This window comes from Hippocampus zosterae, chromosome 4 (genome assembly GCF_025434085.1).
Source record: "Hippocampus zosterae strain Florida chromosome 4, ASM2543408v3, whole genome shotgun sequence".
Lineage (NCBI taxonomy): Eukaryota > Metazoa > Chordata > Actinopteri > Syngnathiformes > Syngnathidae > Hippocampus > Hippocampus zosterae.
The window spans coordinates 21968534-21989170 of NC_067454.1; the positions used below are offsets into that span (position 1 = coordinate 21968534).

General features: G+C 41.9%; 2 protein-coding genes across 5 annotated transcripts in view; one reads left to right on the forward strand and one right to left on the reverse strand.

The window, feature by feature from the left end:
• LOC127599381 (uncharacterized) overlaps positions 1 to 20637 on the forward strand; it is a 207536-nt gene that overhangs the window by 27340 nt on the left and 159559 nt on the right. The window lies entirely within an intron of this gene.
• On the reverse strand, positions 5061 to 20432 carry bbs4 (Bardet-Biedl syndrome 4). Of its 4 annotated transcripts, none has more exons than XM_052063163.1 (16): positions 20299 to 20430; positions 18576 to 18618; positions 16529 to 16608; positions 14826 to 14889; positions 14569 to 14680; positions 14305 to 14377; positions 13707 to 13760; positions 13501 to 13628; positions 11929 to 11983; positions 11772 to 11840; positions 11421 to 11573; positions 6788 to 6959; positions 6606 to 6675; positions 6381 to 6525; positions 6092 to 6296; positions 5061 to 5711 (listed from the first exon to the last, which is right to left on the reverse strand). In XM_052063163.1, the coding sequence occupies exons 1-16, from the start codon at positions 20395 to 20397 to the stop codon at positions 5569 to 5571; spliced, it is 1665 nt and encodes a 554-aa protein (XP_051919123.1). In that variant the 5' UTR covers positions 20398 to 20430; the 3' UTR covers positions 5061 to 5568. The 4 variants fall into 4 exon arrangements, with proteins under 4 accessions (XP_051919123.1, XP_051919125.1, XP_051919122.1 ...); XM_052063165.1 differs by having other exon boundaries at positions 18433 to 18618; positions 20299 to 20347; XM_052063162.1 differs by having other exon boundaries at positions 13501 to 13760; positions 20299 to 20432.

Sequence of the window (20637 nt, forward strand, 5' to 3'; positions counted from 1 at the left end):
GAAGTGATGCGAGAAGAATGCTTGTTGCGAGAACTGCTGTTGATGCTCTAATGAAAGGCTCCCTCCACTCTTCAAGAAGATGTCCTTTAGTAACTTGCAGCATGGAGCAATGGCACAATGAGTGTGCCCATGGCAGCCGAGTCGGATAAAGCTGCTCTACTAAGATGCCAGCAGGGGGTCTTTGAGCCGTCTCCGGCAGACGAGCGGAAAGGGGAGAATTTTGGGAGACGGAGCTCAGAGCAAACAAGCAAAGAGTGTGTGTTGATAAACAACAATAGCAACAAGCATGCGCCTCCCGCCGCTGAGTGGCCTCGATTCAAATGCAAAGCTTTGCTCATTCGCTTCCTCGCGAAGAACGCAGCGATTAAGAGTGGAAGGCTTTGCAGGCGTTGTTATGCTGCTTTCAATAGCAACCTTCACTTTTTTTGCCACGGGCAATTAAGCATTATTAGAACCATCATGAAAAGCCAATCATCAGACCAGTGGCTTTCTGCTACTCAGTGTCGCGCCTCTTTGTGCTATAATTTAACTTCTACAGCTCGCAAACGCAAACAGTGACTTGCATATAAATCAGACAAATAAAATTACCTCAGCAGACGAAAAAGTCTTTGTCAAGAATTGCGAAGGATCTTCAACTGCTTTGTTTTGTTACCACGTGCTGAGTTTTGACCTCATTTTTGGTAAGCCAACTAACTGTTTACAAGTTATAAGACATTATTATTTGAACTTAGGAGTTGTTATGTTTGTGCCAAACTGAAAAAGAAAAAATAAATAACATTGCATGAATGTCAAGATCTGTTTTATGTATGTTTTTTAGAAAAAAGGTTATTGTAATTGGTTGCTTGTCTGAGAATTTTGACAGATATCGATAAAGGAAAAATGTTCTTTAATTGTTGATTATTTTCCTTCAAAATACAGTACAGTAATTTATTATTGAAAAATTATTACTTTTCTTTCATTTTTTGTGAGGTTACAAGAGTTTCTCATAAAAATCTAGCTTGGTTTAAGAAGTGCTTTGTCATCCTATCGTGTTTTATTCTTTAAGCCACAATGCTCTCTAATTATTTTTGGTACTGGCATGATGTAACTTACTACAGCCATAAAACCAGGTAAATAACAAGTGCATTATATAAATGAATCAATTTCCCCAAAATGGAAGTTGTGACATTATGGGGGGAAAGCACCAGGACCAGTGTGGTTTTCGTCCCGGCCGTGGAACAGTGGAGCAGCTCTACACTCTATACCCTTAGCAGGGTCCTCGAGGATACATGTGCTTTGTGGACTGGAAGGCGTTCAATCGTGTCCCTCGGTGAGTTCTGTGGGGGGTGCTTCGGGGTCATGGGGCACCAAATCCCCTGATACGGGCTGTTCGGTCCGATGAACACCGATGTCAGAGTTTGTTTGGTTTGGTTGCCGGCAGTAAGTCGGATTCGTTTCCAGCGAGAGTTGGACTCTGCCAAGGCTGCCCTTTGTGGCCATTTCTGTTCATAACCTTATCGACAGAATTTCTAGGCGCAGCCTAGAAAGGAGGGGGTTGAGAGGGTCTGGTTTGGTGGCCTCAGCATTGCATCTCTGCTTTTTGCAGATGATGTGGTATTGTTGGCTCCTTCAAGCAGAGCTCTCTACCTCTCACTGGAGCGTTCCGCAGCAAAGTGTGAAGCGGTTGGGATGAAAATAGACACATCCAAATCTGAAACAATGGTCCTCAGTAGGAAACGGGTGGCATGCCCTCTCCGGGTCGGGGATGACATCTTATCCCCAGTGGGGGAGTTTAAGTATCTTGGGGTCTTGTTCACGAGTGAAGGCAGGATGGAGCTGGAGATCGACAGGCGGGTCTCTGGAGCGTCTGCTGAGATGCGGACTTTGTATCAGTCTGTCGTGGTGAAGAAGGAGCTGAGCCAAAAGGCGAAGCTCTCAATTTACCGGTCGATCTACGTTCCAACCCTCACCTTTGGTCACAAGCTATGGGTCGTGACCGAAAGAATGAGATCCCGGATACAAGCGGCCAGAGATGGGTTTTAATAATAGCAGCAGAAAACTACATGTCGTATCGGATGGGATAACCTAAAGAGCTGCTTCTTCTCCACGTCGAGAGGAGCTAGATGAGGTGGCTTGGGCATCTGATTAGGATGCCTCTGGACGCCTCCCTAGTGAGATGCTACGGGCGTTTCCCACCAGCAAAAGGCCCCGGGGACGACCCAAAACACGCTGGAGAGACTATGTCTCCCAGCTGGCCTGGGAGCGCCTCGGGATTCCCCAGGAAGTGCTGGAAGAAGTGGCTGCGTAGAGAGAAGTCTGGGATTCCCTGCTAAAGCTGCTGCCACTGCAACCCGACCCCGGATAAGCGGTAGAAAATGGATGGATGGATGGATGGATGGATGGATGGAATGAAGTTGTGACAATCATTTAAATAAAAACCCATAAAAAACAAATACAAACTACATGGACAGCTAGGAATTGATCACCATTGCTGAAGTAGTGAGCGACATTTCTTTACAACAGAATGACTAATCTGCTTTTGCAATTTATAGGGCAACACAAATTTAAAAAGGCAAAAAAATGCCTTCAAGAGTCTTGACGTACAGTTGGCAGTAAAACAAGACCAAAAAAGTGTTTTGTTTCAGTCAGCTCATCGCCACAGTTCCTCACTTGCATTTGATACCAACCCTGAAATTGGTCGAACAGGAAAAGCATTTTGCGCTGATAAAAGAGATGTACGTAAAGTTTGGGCTGAAATTTTCCTTTGAAGCCAGAAGATTAAAATCAGGTCAGATCTCCAGGCTCCGCTCACACACAATCATATCACTTGAGTGTATTACAAGCACATCTGCTTTACGGCCTGACTGTAAACACGATCCCCTCTCTTAAATCTCATTCAGGATTGCCATGTTCAAGGTGGCTGCCACCAGCATGGCTGAGAGACAAAAGACGCATTCCACTGGGAAATTTGGTTCTCAGCGTTTTAGCTGTCCCAAGTTGCAACTTGGATGCTGGCATCAGGCTTGGGCATAAACATGTCTTGTTACAAACAAATAACCGCATCCTTGAGAGAGAAACTGCTTTTTTATGATGTGGCCAGGAAACAGATATTTCTGTGTATTGGATGCACATGATTATTTAGAAAACGTTCTACTTGGTCTCATTTTATGTCATTTATATAAACACAGTAAGTCAAAGCTATCCAACGCTTGTCCTCATTTGGGGTGTCGGTAAATGTCTGTCTCTATTCACACACAAACGCATCTTGTAAACATCTGTCAATCAACTCACATACTGTACACCTGACCGCAAACATTTGTTCGTAAACATCTCGTCCTTTCTATAAGTAACAGAACATTATATCTATATTTATATTGCACTTAATTGAACGGTGTACATTGAAACTGTTACATTTATTTTGTGAATGCAAACACTTTGTTTTTCTTGTTTCTACCCACAATCTTGCTGCTGTAGACTGTAAGTTTCCAGAGTGTGGGACAAATAAATCTTATCTTATCACTGTATGTTCAAGTTTAACTTTGCAGCGTCAGTGAAGATCGCTGTCATGCTTTTTTTTTTTTTTAACTCTTTTGTCCTTTTGTAGTGGCATTTTAGATTAGTGCTAAACATATTTTGAAGGGATTAAAAAAACCCAAAATAATCCATTTTTATTTGTTCCCGACCATGACATATTCATCACTGATTAATGCTCATCAAACCTGGTTGAAAAAAAAAAAGTCAACCGCCAAGCACAATAACCACATTTCATTGGCATGTCAATTAAGAAATGCTGTAGAAATACAGTTAAAAATACAGTTTTTAACAGTGTTCCTGGTAGAAGACAGAACAAGAAGTTGATAAAGATCTGATTGATCTTGATAAAGTCTGCACAAATGGCAGTTTTTTGTGACTTTTGCGAAAATGAGACAAAAAATTTCCAAACATTTTCAACCATTAATGTGACCCACAATCCGTTTCGTTCAATTGACTTTGGTGTACTCAAAATGAATCCTATCTTGTATGACACACAGACAAACAGAAATAGCTCGAAAACATGCTTACCTTGGATGGGTCTGCATAAAGGCTTTTGGTCCTCCACTTCTTGTAGCTAGCACCCATCTTTCTTTTGCGTCATCATTACATCCTTTGATACCTTGATGAGCACCCACCGGCATGAGATAGATATCATTTCCAGGTAAGGCTGTTTCTGCACAGTTCTGGATGCAGCATTTCCATGTGAGACAGTGGGAATCACGGGAACTAGTCAAACTTCATCAGAACCACAAAATGGAGGCTAACTAAACAACCCCAATAAGAGCCTCAACACTGTGATCATTATTTTATCACAGCAGGGAGGATCTTAACCTACTGTATTAATATTGATGTACTGTATGTGAAAAGACATTTGTGTGAACTCTGGATATGTCCAAAGGTGCTTACCGTTTTCTTGATAGGTGCAAATATATGGATTGGGGGCACTTCCACAGGCGATATGAAATGCAAAAAGATGGCCAATGGCAAAGCAAGGTTCTAAAAAAAAAGTGCAGTAAGTCGCAGAGCGTCAAGCAGCCTTGTTAAGATTACAAGCACGGCCACTTCAGGCATGCAGCAGAGCGCGCTTAATGACAACTCCAGTCTCTTGGTTACCTCGGCAGCACTACGAAACATGATTCTTTGCACTCTAGTAAACATCCAAAGAGAGAATGTGTACAAAAGGTTGAGGAGCTCTGCGGCCAGTCAGGATGCCGCCATTTTAATGGGTCCTGTCAGCCACAGACATCCACTCTGGGCTGATTTGATGTGACAGAGGGTGACTCATCAATTCGGGCGAACGTGATGAAGAGGAGGTGACAGGCAAAGAAGATGGTTGAGCCACTGAAATGACAGATGACACTTTTGATGACGTGACTCAAGTGGGCATGTGAACGTCGTCAGTTAGTGGATTGGATTGGACAAAAGTCAAGTTGGGGTCAACACGCTCACTTTGTAAAATAAGGAGGTCATAATGACTGATTTCGAGAAATCCTTGATAACAAGCTCCAAATCATCCAACTCTGTGTTGAAAATAAATGTGTGCATGCTTCAATTTTCAACTTTATTGATTGCAAAATCGTCTCCAGCTGCTGAACGAATGTCAGAAACCAGTCCACCACTCTAAAATTGAACATGGAATGCATTACTCTACATAATTTGCATTGACATTTGAACTATAAAAATGGCTATTTACACCCAATGAAAACATTTGTGTTTATCAAATTATTAAAATCTTGCAAGCATCTTTGTATAGTACAATGATTGTTGCAGCGCTTGACAATTTATCTTAGCAGCATGCGTTCCGACTCCAACAAATACTCCAAGTATACTTTTTTTAAAATATAAACTACGGCAAACAATGACTTCTATTTGGACCATTTTATGACCACCAAGTGAGAGTGCAGGAAAAAAACTGGCTAATTCAGTGTTAAGTGCAATACTTAACACTATGGCCACTACACGTCGTGATTCAGAGAATTCAAATGCTAAATCTGCTAAATGTTCTCAACAATAGAGTGAATTGCGAGGAAGTGGTGGCAATTCCTCCATACAAATTCATTCCTCAGTCTTTGATTTTCTCTTGGAGGTTTTGGGTCGGGAGTCCTCTGATTGGGCAAGTTCTGGGGAGCCCGGAGGATCAGAAGGCGGGCTGGGAACACTGTCCACGTCTGGGTCAGGGTCAAGTGATGTGGAGGGCCCTTCAGAACAAAACAGATACGGCAAAGTGACAAAAGTACATCATTAAAGTACAGACGCATCCGTGAGTAGGGTCCGGTGCAGTTCTACAAACGGTTACAACTGTGTAGCTTTAGGTGACCAGTGAACCTTAACTACAATGATGCACTGCGAATGCATCACTATATTGACCAACAGTTTTAATGGTTGCGGGCCGTGAACAAGACTTCAGCGGTGAAGAATAAAACTTGTGAGATTTGCATGGTTTGAAACTAAACGGTGTCCACAGGTTCACTGACCTTTGAACAATGAAATAAGGTAACAATGATTTACGCGAAGCCTTGTGTGAGTGAAACATGGTTTTAGCCCTAAACACTAAAGGGTCACATTGAATGTAACGTACTTTTTGGTTGCTGGATATTCTTGTTGTAGCTGGCAGCAGAAGACATGGCCTGACCCAGAGTTTGGTTAGAACCAAGAGGAGCACCCGGGCTCGGGGTGGCTGCTCCTGAACTCAGTTTGGACTTGGAGCTCTTGGACGGTTTGGTCCACACGAGGCTCTCCGGCACCTGAAGGGCTGCTCCCATCTTCTGAGCCATTTCTATGAGCTGTGACGAGGAGGCAATCACTTAAAGACGATGTATTGTATTGGCTTTAAGAACTGCGACAGCCACATCGGCAGTTTGGGGCACCTCTGGGTCAAAGTCGACGCTGCTACTGCCGTCTCTCAGCATGTTGACTTTTCTCTCCATTTCCTGGTACTGATTCAGCGCTCCCTTCTTGTCGGCGAGATTGTAGAGGAAGATTGCAAAATTCAGGTTGACCAGAGGGTTTGATCTACAGAGAAAGTCAACATGAGAGAAATTCGCCGCTGCTATTTGCAGGATTAATCTGACAGGTGAGAGAGAAACATTTACTGGTCCAGATTCACAGCTTGCTCATACGCTCTGGTGGCATTTTCCACATCTTCCAAGTTGGTCAAAGCCACTGTTGTCAAAGGCACACACTTTACTTGCAGAACTGTCGAGAAGGCTCGAAGCACTTGTGCAATGTACATTCCAAAGGTTTTTGTATTGTCTTGTGTCATTTGTGCTGGTACCTGCCAGCAGCATGTAGAGCTCGCCCAGTCGCGGGCTGAGGTTGATGGCGGCGCTGAGGAAGTGGAAAGCAGAAGCGTACTGCTGCATGGTCAGGTGGACCAGGCCCAGGTTGTACAACACTTTCCAGTCAAAAGGAGACAGGTAGTGAGCTCGCTTCAGGCAACTGATGGACTGGGAAAGGAAAGATGAGAAAGAGAGAGCTGTCAGGAGCTGACCGTTTGAAAAGTAACTCAATGAAATATTCAGACCAAATAATTATATTTATTATTTTTTTTAAATCTAGTGATACTCAGCATACCTAATTTAAGGTCTGTTGGTCCATATTGAAGACCAAAAAAAAAAAAAACCCTCCAAACTTGACGGTGGAGGTATGTGAGAATTGCAGTTATAAATGTGTGTGAGCCACATTGAATGAGGGGGGAAAAATGTATCTATACATCTATCTTGATCTGTAATGATGAACTCTTTGGCCACTTCTCTCTTGTGGAGAAACTGACGTGCTTGATGAGTGCCAAGCCAACATGCTATGGCATCTTCAACTTTGTTTTTATTAGTTTTCATGTGTTTAGAAAAAAAGCATGTTGTCTTGTGACAGTAAATTGCTACATTGGTAGATCTCATCTGTATTGTTACAATTAGGAAATAGACATTTTTAAAAATTCGAAGATGCCATTAAAATGTATTCTTTACCCTTTAAAAATAAAAATAAAAAAACATCTATGTGCCAACTGCCAACTCGCTATTGGCTGAGTGACGCAAGATGATACAGAGATGACTTACACACAAAATGTATAATACAGGTATATCAAGCTGTAGATTTGGCTGGAGAATTATCAGATCACCTTCTTGGCCCTCGTCCGTCCACCGTGCAGCCAATAAGAACGTTGCTAATATTACGACCAATGTCATCATTTATGCAGGTCTCTTTTCAGCCAAGATAATTGCCGGAAGAGTCAGAATAATTGCAAAATCTTGTGGAAATACTGCCAGGTCTACATCATAATGAGAGCTGTTCCTAATAATTGCGACACGATTATCTCAGACGTAACCAACACATTGAGCAAGCTTCAATAGTAAATTTATATTTAGATTAATAGCTGTCTTTCAGTGTCAATCAAAAATGAGCATTATGCTTTAAAGACATCATATCATTTGTCAGACATTTAAAGAAATCAGCAATCGCTTGCTGATTTCAAAAACAAATTAAAAAAAAATAGTACAAACAACCTACATCAATCAGAGTTAAAATGATACATTCTAAACATTAAATATAATGATAAATCAGAACTAAGTTGATAAATAGAGAAAGGTATTGAAATATCCATTATGAATACAAGAGAAAATTGACACAAGAGTGCCAGGGTGAGGATGTATATAATCCCGATACAAACCAAAAGTTGCGAAAATATCACGGTTAAGGGTAAAGTATGAGCCTTAATGGAGACTTCTTCTTACTTTTTCTTTTCTGATTGATATAAAAATGATTTAGTAGATATAAACACATAACGGGGTAGGACTAGATACGTTTTTTACTTCATCCTACTCCCTTGAACATAATAACTGTGTTGAATGAAGACTGATTTCTTTCTTTTTACTTTTTTATCTACCTTATTTTCTGTCAAATTATTACTGTATATGTTTTATGTTCAATAAACAAACAAACAATATTCAAGTTAATGTTCTATTTTGCAAGTGGTCATAATGTGGCTCGTCAGCATAAAGGACAAAACAACAATCGTTCATGGAAAATGATTTGAATTTCTGCCCCTGTGCACTGTGCCCTGCTCGACCAAATGCAAACAGAGAGTCACTTTGTGCAATTACTAAAAGATAATCTTTATTTGTCCCACATTGGGGAAATTTGCAATATATGAAGGCCTCGCTCCGCTGCATGCACTGCATCTTCCTGCATAGAGAGATCAATCTTTTGTATCATAGGTGTCAAAGTCAGGTCCTGGAGGGCCGCTGCCCTGCATGTTTTCCAAGTCTCCCTGTTGCAACACACCTGATTCAAATGATCAGATCATCGGCAAGCTCTGCGGAAGCCTGCCATTGAACCTGTTCATTTGAATCAGGTGTGTTGCAACAGGGAGACTTGGAAAACATGCAGGGCAGAGGTCCTCCAGGACCTGACTTTGACACCTATGATTTGTATGCTTCAGTAAAAGAACACAGACCACATCATTGAATTTGATTACATCCAATCCAACCATCAAAATCAAGTAAGTTTCGGTTAAACTCTTGATTTAGCATACAGCTACCCATAAAAAAATAAAAATCTACAATGATTGAGGGAATGTGCTTTGCAACTTCACACCACCACATGAGCCGCGAATGCAGCAGGATGATTGGATATTCAGCTCACGACACAACTCCTCCTCTACACAAGTATTTGAAAAGGCAATTGCAGCAGACGGTTTCCGAAGATGTAGACTCGTCGCAGCTATCGACAATTGCCAAATTTGATGTCCTGAACCACTCACACGAAGCACACAGTTTTAAAGCACGAAATGTGTTTTTTTTTTCCAAGTGAGAAATGTGGTGGCTGGGGAGCATACGTTTCAAAGTTATGAGTGTATTTGTAGTCAGAAAGTGTAAAGCACATATTCACACTCAACATAAAAAAAGATGAATATGTAATAAATGCTGAGGAGACACTCAGTCTGCCGTGTGTGTCACAGTGGGCTTTGAGTAAGAGTTTTGGTCTTCACTAAAAGCCCGAGTTGAGTGACATATTTTCGCTGACACCGATGAAACATATTTCATGAGCAAATTGAAGAAGATATCTTGAGCATTAAATGTCTAATTTATGTATCTTTAACTTTTAGTTAAAGGTTAGTCACAATCCCGTGAAAAAGTACGGCATTTGATATTCATTGCATATTGATCACATTCAAAGATTTCTGTTCATTAAACCAATTTTAATATCACACAGGGACAACCCAACTTAATTTATTAAGGCACAAAAAATCTCAACCTACCTGTCTTGATGTGAAAGTTATTGCCCCCTGAACTGTACAAGGGGTGTTGCCACCCTTGGTAGCAAGAACTGAAATTTAGCGTTTGCAATAATTGGTGATGAGTCTTTCACATCGCTGTGGATGAATTTTGGTCCCACTCTTCTTCACAGAATTGCTTCTACTCTGCCATATTGGAGGGTTTTCTAGCATGAAGAGCCCGTTACATTCTTGCCACTGTATCTCAATTGGATTCAAATCCGGACTTTGACTTGGGAAACCCCCAAACCTTAATTGAGATTTTTTTAATTTTTTTTTTTTTTACCCATTCAACTTGCTGGTGTGTTTCGGATTATTGTCCAGCGGCATGAGCGCTTGCGTGTGACGGTGCAAACTGATGATCGGACGTTTTCCGTCAGGATTTTCTGATAGAGAGCAGATTTAATTGTCCCATCAATCACAGAAAATTGTCCTAGTCCTGAGGTAGGAGAGCACCCATAAACCATCACAGTGCCACATGCACGCTTCACTGTTGGGATAACGTTCTTTTTCATCAACTGCTGTGTCATTTCTACACCAGATGTAAAGGGAGTCACATCTCCCAAAAAGTTCAATTTTTGACTCAGCAGTCCACAGGATGTTTTTCCAAAAGTGTTGAGGATCATCCAGATGTCCTTTGGCTAATGTGAGACGAGTCTTTGTGTTCCTTTTGGACAGCAGTGGTTTTCGCCTGGGAGCTCTCCCAGGGATGACATTTTTGGCCAGTGTCTTTCTTGTGCTTGAGTCGTGAACACAGGCTTGAACTGAGGCCAGTGAGGTCTGGAATTCTTTGGATGTTGTTTGAGGTTCTTTTGCGACTTCCTGGATGAGTCGTCATGGCACACTTGGAGTACCGGTAATTTTAGCTGGTCGACCACTCTCGGGAATGTATGCTACTGTTCTCAATTTTCTCCACTGGTAGATAATGGCTCTAACAGTGGTTTGCTGAAGCGCCACAGTCTTGAAATGGCTTTGTGACTTTTTACAGACTGATAGATTTCAACAACTTTTTTTCCAAATTTCCTCGTGACTTTCTTTGGATCATGGCGTGATGAGTTTGTTTCTTGAGATCTTGTAGCCTACTTCACTTTGTCTGACAGATTATATTTACGTGATTCCTTGATTCAACAAATGTGGTGCGAGGGTGTTGCCTCTGAAATTGAACTCAAGTTTTCCCAGAACTGTCGTGAGTCACAGTTACGTTGTGATTTAACAAGGGGGTGGGGCGAGGTTACTTTTTCATGTAGGGACAGGTAGTTTGGGATTTTTTTCTGCCTTTATAAATTAAATTGACATTTAGAAACTCCATTTTGTATTTCCTTGGGTAGTCTATGTGTGATATTAAAATTGGTTTGATGAACTGAAACCTCGAGTGATAAATGTGCAAAGAACACAGAAATCAGGACGGGGCAAATACATTTTCACAGCACTGTCCATGTACAGTTAGGAACAGCAAGTCGGTTATTCACAGTTGCTTTCTCTGTCGGTGAAAATTTGTAATACAATCATTTAACAATCTTGCGATCCCACTTTTAAACACCAAAACATTATGCAAATAAGACATTCTGTTTTTGGTCAAATCCTTTTGTTGTGGATTAGTAGCTGCATTGGGTAATCCAGGAATTGCACTACTCACAGCAACGTATTTCTTTTTGCCAAAGAAGCACATGCCGATGTTGTTCCAGAGAGGGGGGCTTTCGGGCACAGCGCATGCTGCGACCCGATACTTGTTCATGGCCACATCAAAGTCCCCATGGGTCTGCATCATGCTGCCTGCAGCCAGGATGGCCTGCAAATGAAAGCAATCATTAGCGAGCTATTAGAGAAAGACCAGCCGCACTTTGCAACGGGAGGAAGGATGGAGTGGACCATCTGACAAGCAATGACCTTTTCATTTGGGTTGAGATTCACTGTGATGCTATCATGAAGGCTGATCCAACCAAAGAAAACTAAGACAACTACCCAATGTGCATGCATATGCACGTACCTTATAATTGTTGGGGTCGAATGTGAGGGCATTTCCAAGGTGCTCAAAAGCTTTTTGATATTTACCAAGCTGTAAAAAGAATGAACACAACAATGTTACTGCACTAATACTGTGTACGGTGTCCCCCACATGATATCACTTATATCATTTGACCTACTGAGAGAAAGAGCAGACCGAGAGTTGTCAGCAGTTCCGTATTCTCTGGAGAGAATCTAAAGGAGAAAGAGACAATGCAAACATGACTTTTCACCGACGCCTGTAGTTTTGTTTAATGTCCCATCTTAAGCGTCATCAAGCATGGGTAATATTCAGAGATTGTGCTGATGATGCAGTCAGGATCAGTTTCAATGTAAAGGCGGCATATTAATTGAAAAAGAAATGGTATCGAGGGGGCCCATCACTATTTAAATCAAACTGGTTGTGGTCTCATTTAAGCAACAACAGTGCTGGAGTGCTTGATTAATTCTTTTACAGCCACCAGGAGGCAAACATAATGAGTGCCATGACACGGATATCATTTCCTTATTTACGCCAAGGCCTGATGTTTAAATATTCAACATCTGAACAGAGATGGAAATGAAGCAAATCAATACAGAAGTGAAAAGGCCCCTCCGGTGAAAATGTCAACATGCAAACTTGATGAGAAAACATTTACATTAAAACTCTTTTGTTGGTCATAACAATGGTGACTGAAAGCGCTTCTCAGTTCTCTCTGCTCTTGCAGGCATTGAGCCCTGCCAAAAATCTGAGAATAATTGATCCCCCACCCCCCCAAAAGGTCTTGATAAATCAACTCATCTTTCGTGAGCACTTAAAAACACATCATAGTTTTGAAAAAAAAAAACCCAACCATAACATCATAAAAATGAACTAATTCTTGTTTAAATAAAAAAAATATCATTCATCTTTAAAATAGAGCCAGTTGGTGACTTGGAAACACTTGTCACACTTGGTCTGTCCTGAGACCAATTAGTCAGTATGTTGGCCGCCTGCTATTCAGAAAGCAGCCTGTTGATGTCCATGTGTCCGAAGTTTCATGAAGTAGGCATACATGAGGTCCAAAGTTTTGTGTCCGCTTGTCGCACAAGCTACATTACGTGTGATTTTGTGAGTAAATGAGAGAGAGGAACATGACTGCGGTCTCCACAGATCAGTATGAGGGCGTCGGGATGCATGATGTCACTCGCGTTGGCTGCAGCAGCCAAAGTTTGAATGTAAACAAACAACTGCCGTTTTCTAACAACCATGAGTCATCTAAATGGCGACGAACCTCACATTTGAGGTAAATTGTTACAACTGAGAGGAAGCTAAATGTAGCTTCTTCTGTCACTTGTTTAAAGTTCAAGGGAACACCAAATGCCACAAGATGGCACTAAAGCAACATTTTTATATTAGACAGGGCGAGGGCGGATCACAAAAACACCAAATAGGTGAGTTCTCCCATCGATAAATAAAAAGGTGAGGAGCAAATCATGAATATGCGGGTGAACACTGCACACGTACTTCTGTTTTGGAATAACAACTGGCACTTAATGAATGCATCTCCCTAACATCCAATACCTGCAGCTGTTTGATGATGTTAGCAGAATTGTGCACAAACTGAAAAATGTGAACATTAGATTTTGGGCAGAGGTGCGGCATAAAATGAGATGCGAGATTTGGGGTCTTCATTTTAATGTGAGGTTAAGTGTATATTGTTTGTTTTTCATCCGGTTTGAGTTCGACTTACTCCACTGCTCTCTTGTACACATCAATGGCTTTGTCAGTTTCGCCGGCCAGCAAGTGGACTTTCCCGAGTGTCATGAAAGTCGTGTCATGTTTGTTTAACTGGAGAGCCACATTGAGTTGCTCCTCCGCCTGAGAAACAGAAGACGAAATCCAAGTTTCAAAATTCAGAATCGGTAAACACGGTGTCGATTCTCTCTGCACACTCACGTGTTTGAAGTCTTTGATGAAGAAATAGCACACTCCCAGATTGTGACTGATCTCCTGAAGTGAGGAAGAGTTGGATATTTACCAGTGAATTTCAAGTATGCGGTCCTTTTGTACACAGTTGGATAACTGCTCAAGAGCAGCCACCCTTCAATACGACTGAGCCTGATTCCGCCAAACTTTGGCAAGCAGTGGAAAATGTTGTGCCCCGTGGCACAAAGCACATCACATGAAGTGGAATTCTGCACATATTTGTAAGAGCGTAACTCCGTGACCAGCCGCCCCCCCGCAGGCCTGCATGTGGTTCATTATGAAATTACCTCCGTTTATAACGAAGAAACAGCCTCTGTAGTTAAGTAAGCTATAAAAGCCATGGATCTGGCTCGGCAAACACCATTGGAAAATGGCTTTGGATATTTTGGGCAGATGTTCTCTGATAAGACATGGCTCAATCTGAGGCTAAATCCGAACATTTCGACCTCTCCAGACAGAGAAGTGCTTTTTTTCCCGTTTTTAAAGCCTTGCCTACAAATGTGTACAAAATCTACAACTATTTTCTGTTAGTACATGAAATACCAGAAGAGTGCTTCTTTTCTTTTACCCAGTCTTTCTCGTTGAGCCTTGCAGCTTCACGATAGAATTCCATCGCTGCTTTGTGCTTTCCCAGTAAAAACCTACAAGACGACAGCGACAATCCATTTGAACAATCCACCATCTTAACATGCTCAACAGACATTCGATCTCTCCTACGGCAGTTAACAGTAGGAGTCACGCTTTGGTGTCTAATCTTTCCCCAAAGTATTAGTAATGCTGAGAGCATTAGTGAAATTCTTCACGGTGTTGGGCCGGGCTGGAGCTAACTCACAGAGATCTGGCTACTTGCTTCAGATTGTCACTGCTGCTGGGATTAAGGATGGCACAGCTCTGAAACAGCTCCAGGGATTGTTGGATCTTGCCCTCGAGACGCAAGATTAGTGCTGTGGCGTGGAAAAAAAAAAGAACAGACAAAACACAAAAGAACTTTAATTGCACAAAAAGACCTACAGAGTCGCATGTCAGCACAACACGGGGAAGCCTTTCCACAGATATTCCACGACATGTTGCACGTGTTCGCCAGCTCACCTTGCACATATATGGCATATTCGCACATTCCATTCGTCTCCTGCAACTGCTCCTTAATGATTGCCTATATGGATTGAGAAAAGTGTGTCAAAAGGACCAACCTCTCAAGTTGTATTGAATAAAAAACTCAGCTCTAATTTACATTGCAACAGGTGACGTGGAGATTTTAGCATGATCATTGAAGGACTAGCTAATTAATTGCGCCTTCTTTTTGCTTGGATGAAAGGCAGAGTCATGGATGACTGAAGCTCGTGAAATGGAAAGCAGGCTGTCAAGCTGATGTTAACAAGCAGGCTAGCCATTCTGTTTTGCTTAACTACTCAAAGACAAGCCAACCAAATATTTCGTAACCAGATGATGGAGGTTAGGTTCCCTCTGTCTGCCCTTATGCTACTCCACCATTTGTAGGTCATGCTAACTTTTCTGCACAACACTACTTGCAACAATGTTTTACATTTTTGAAAGGGCATTTAGTCGGGTGGGGGTGGGGGACTAAACCTCTTAAATGAAGTGGCGGAGCCCTGCATACAACATTTGGTCTTCATTACGGCTCAGGTCAAGTGTAGCCACGCCCATTTGTGCCAGAAGGAAGTCCCTTGGCACCTATTATTTAAAAACATTAGGAAATGGGCAATATACTCTCTATACAGTAACTGTTATTGTGGTTGTGAATTGCAGCGGTGTCCAACCGCACTGTTTACTTTAAGTGTATCCCCCAAAAGTGACATTTTGTAGTCTAATATATAATGTGGAAATAAAATACGTTTAATGCCGGTTTAATGTTTTACTTTTTTCAGGGTGAATAATATTCACTTGGAAAACGCACTATAGTGTGGTAGAATGCAGTCAAATAAGAGTGTGCAGCCTGTATTTGAGGATATTTAAAAAAAAAAATTAAATCAAAAAAGCTGCAAGAAGTGCGGCCCGGTAGTCCAGTGGTTAGCACGTCGGCTTCACAGTGCAGAGGTACCGGGTTCGATTCCAGCTCCGGCCTCCCTGTGTGGAGTTTGCATGTTCTCCCCGGGCCTGCGTGGGTTTTCTCCGGGGGCTCCGGTTTCCTCCCACATTCCAAAAACATGCGTGGCAGGCTGATTGAACACTCTAAATTGTTCCTAGGTGTGAGTGTAAGCGTGGATGGTTGTTCGTCTTTGTGTGCCCTGTGATTGGCTGGCAACCGATTCAGGGTGCCCCCCGCCTACTGCCCGAAGACAGCTGGGATAGGCTCCAGCACCCCCCGCGACCCTAGTGAGGATCAAGCGGCTCGGAAGATGAATGAATGAATGAATGAAGCTGCAAGAAAGCACATTTGGACACGGAATAACAATTCCAGGAGGAAGGCAAACAGAAAAATGTGTCTTGTCCCAGGCGGTGCGCATATTGAACATTTGTGAAGCTTTGCGAAATTGGTTATAAAATTCAGATCTGTCGGAATATGTGTTGGAATTTTGACAAGTCTTATATTTTTCGACATGAAGACTGTTTACGGTAATTTCATTTGCCCAAGACACACAGCTGCTCTGATGCTCCTACTTTAAATGACACCCTATATTTTGGTTTCTTGAATTCGCTCCAGCAGAGTCAAAATATTCGTCAGCCCTCCGCGTGACGCGGTTCTTCAGTAGGAACTTTGGTGTATCTAATTTAGCGGTCGGTCAGTATGCATGAACGCCACAGGAGGAATTGCATTGATGAAGGCTGTTTACCTTGCAGGTTTCATACTCTTTATGTATATAGTGCTGGTGGATGAGCCAGTTTCTCCTCTCCACAATTGGAAGCTCAGGGGCTGAAAGAAATCACAGAGAAAAGTGAATAGTATTCACTGCTATGAAGTTCATTACCATTTTCCATTCACTTCATGTCTTTGTGCGCATCCGAAGAGTCCCCTCCTTTTGCAGTCATTATTACATCTCTGAGCCAAAGCCATATGGCCTACTGCCAGTCATGGCTTACAAGCGTTTGCCCCCCCCCCCCCCCCCCCCCTAGAAACGTCAAGGCTCACTCTATTTGAAACCATTTTCAATTCATACAGTCCTGGCGTTAACGCTGCATACAAGAAGGCAATCAACCCACGAGCCACGATGTGAACATTGCCGCATTTACAATCTTTTTAACATTCAGCAGGTAAGGGTAGTCTGCCCGTTGCCTGGGCAACAATGTCTTTCACTAGTCATGTGTTGGTGAGAGAACATTGAGAGAATTGAGGAAGAAGAAGCTAGATCATGAGAAATGTGACCACAATGGTTCAAATCTTCTTACCAATAAAGGGCAGCCTTTATTTCACATGGACGCAACTGCAAATTCGATTCAAGTCCCAAAATAGGATGAACAGCAACGGGAAAAGAAGTGTTTAGCTTTAAATCTGCCACTGACATTTCGGAATATCACTAATGAACTGCCTGTGTGAGAATAGTGTGAATTACACCAAAGCTCTCTTCTGTTTCTTTGCTGTCAGCACTTCAAGCGGGGCCGCCTTTGATTTGCCGCTAAAAACGCAGCCACTTCCAAGTTGTTCTCAGAAATCCTCTCCATAGCTGCAAGAGCTTCAAACGCACTCACTGGGTCAAGACTGGGAACGGTCCTATTTGTAGTGACCTAATCCGCCTTCTTCCTGCTGAGACAGCAATCATATTCTCTCAGCTGTGGCCCCAAAGCTCCTCGGTGTCCGCTAACTGAAATCTGGGGAGTAACGATGGGATACAGGATTCTTCCAAGTTTTGGTATGAATAATAATATATATTTTCGGAAAAAAGTTGCCAGGAAAGGGGGCACAGCATGGAGTCTCCTAAAAATAATCTTGTGCTGAATAACTTCATCCTACACACGATTCTGCTGTTCTTTGTTATATTTGAGGCTAATGGCGAATGCTTGCAAGCTCTCTGAATCTTCTAATAGGGAAGGAGAGCAGACAAGACGCATGCTGAGATCAAAAGACACACTGGGAGAAAGTCATGGAAAAGATGAAGAGTACAGCAATACTCTGCCAAATGTGATGCGATGCCATTTCTGTATTTAATTCTTCATTTATAATTACGTGATTTTCAGATCAAATATGATTACATAGCCATAATTTGGGTTGTACACGTCATTGGTTAAGTCTTCTAAGTGGCTATGGACTTTTACTTTCTTTTGTAGAGTATTCAAAAGTGTGCTGTTGAGCATGATAATTAATATGGCGCAGTACAGCATTTTTGTGCATGTGTATGGCTCAACTAAAGCTGACCTCATTTTGTGAGTTGAATACGCAAGACTCCCTTTTGACTTTCGATTTAAATAAAATCTAAACACTTCCCCTATTCAGTCCCACCACTGATCCTCTGGGTAAATGAGGTGGAAATCTCATTTTGGTGACGGCAAGGTAACAAAACATACCACCATGCGCAGTACAGTGAGGATTTACAACAGTATACAATGGAATATAAAGTACCCTTTAACCTAGACTTATTTGCTCATCTGAAAAAACACTGTGGCGTACTGTCAGGGGAATTATTAAATAACCTTTCACAGGAGTCACAAATGACAAATGATACTATTGTTTTGTTTGATTGATTACTTGTCAGTATACGTATAAAAGGGTGGGGGACCCGCATTGCTTCCATTTAAAGCCCACCATGGACAAGGAGGAGGGGGACCCCTGCAGGAGAGTTAGCATCACACATGCATCTGGAGTGAAAAACCTGCTCCAAAATGTGACATTAAAACAGAAAACAACTCTGATCGAGACGTCATGTTACACAAGTCCAATAAGTTTACCTTTGGGTGCGCGACGTTTTTTTACTTCTGAGACCACCGGTGGCTGAAATACATCAAATAATCACATGATTCAAAATGAACCAACACGCCACATTACAAATAGGAAAACAAAAAACAAATCAAACTGATCCTTTTACAACTGAGAGACCAAACATGACTTCATAATGTAGACTTACGAGAATGTGACTACTGCATTCAATTTTGATTCTACATATAAATTGAAATGTGCTAAGGACAGTGCAAACACAACACAAAAGCAACTTTTAAGATGCATAGGTTGAACACCATCATTACCTTGAACTGGTGAAATGTAGCATATTTCATCGTAATCAAAGAAAAAAAAGACCTCTTCTCAATGTCAGTTATCTCCAGAATTAGTGTCCAATCAAGTGGATCAGACAACCCTTGACATTTGCCTTTAGACTCCAGAGGTAATGTTTGCAGACAGACACGCTCTTTATATTCAAACCATGACACTGGAGCCATAGTCAGTTGAAACAATAAACTAAGTGTGTGTATGCCTCTGAGTGGGTCATATTTTGGAGTGAAGGGAGCCATGGGAAAATTTGTGTTGCCCTAGGCATGATCCATAGTGTATTCTCTACCAAACTTAACATTTTCAATTATCCTGTCCTTTTCTCCTTGTAAAGTACACAGATAAATAAATGGAATAATGGAGCACGAAAGACTTGCATGGTATCTGAAAAATGTTTTACTGTAATATGCTTTGATGTACAAAACCGAAGTTTTTTCTTTTAACTCTTTACGTAATTATCCACCTTGTGTCAATTTCTTGTTTATTGAAGCATATTTTTAGATCAACCGTATGTTGTTTGACTAAGATGCAATTTTCTTTACTTTGCTTTTAAATATCTTAAGGTTCTGTTTCTTTGTGTGTTTTCCCCTGTGCTTTTCCATACCTTTATTTTTCATTCATTCCTTCATGGCAGGCTGATTGAACACTCTAAATTGTCCCTAGGTGTGAGTGTGAGCGTGGATGGTTGTTCGTCTATGTGTGCCCTGCGATTGGCTGGCAACCGATTCAGGGTGTCCCCCGCCTACTGCCCGGAGACGGCTGGGATGGGCTCCAGCACCCCCCGCGACCCTAGTGAGGATCAAGCGGTACGGAAGATGAATGAATTATTTTTCATTATGTGAAGCATTTTGAGTCAACTTGTGTATATGGAACGCACTGTACAAACAACACTGCCCAGTCTTGCTTTCAAAATGCCAACACACACCCCCACAATATTTAACTTTATATTTGGCAACATTTTTAATGCAGCTTTCTCCCCATCTACTTAACATGTTCGAGGTTACGACTCATATTTGAATGTTTGCGGTCATCTCCAAGTCCATTGGTTAATACTTTCAGTGAATTACACTTCTCGTTAGTCAGTGAATTCTAGCACAAAAAAATAGTGGGCATTCGCAAGGTCAGTTAAGTCAGAGATGCCGTTAGTATAACCTAGATGGAACGTTTACTTCACAAACAGAGCCTAGCTTTTATAATGACAGTGGACGAGGGAGATTACTCCTTTTTACTGCTAGCATTGAGATAATTTAGATCCTATTTGGGCTGGCTTTCGGTGTCGCGTTAAAATCCGTCCGTGTTCATACAATAACCCAGCATATTTTCCCGCGTATTCCTACAAAAGCATACTCGTGCCAAGTGTTGTGTGTACATTATTTTGATGCAAACAAGCTTGACCCCACTACTCACCACTGCATGTTGCTCCACATCCGCCATCTTGGAGTCGTCAAAGCCGAACGCGAGAAGCTGTTGCCATGGATACAAATGCGGAAGGAGAGCTTGAACCATCTTTAGAGAGTGCGCCCCGTACAGGAGCCTGGGGTTTTACTTCTCCTGTTCGAAGGAACATAGAAGATCCCCAATACATTTGTAAAAATCAGCCACTGGAAGGTTTGCGAGTGAGTGTAATGCGCGGAGTAAATATTCTAAATAAAAAAAACTGTTCATTTGTGTCTTTGGCTCTGTGCCTGTACACGTCGACTTCATAAAGAATAAACTCGAAAGAAAAGCAGTGCTGAAGATGGATGA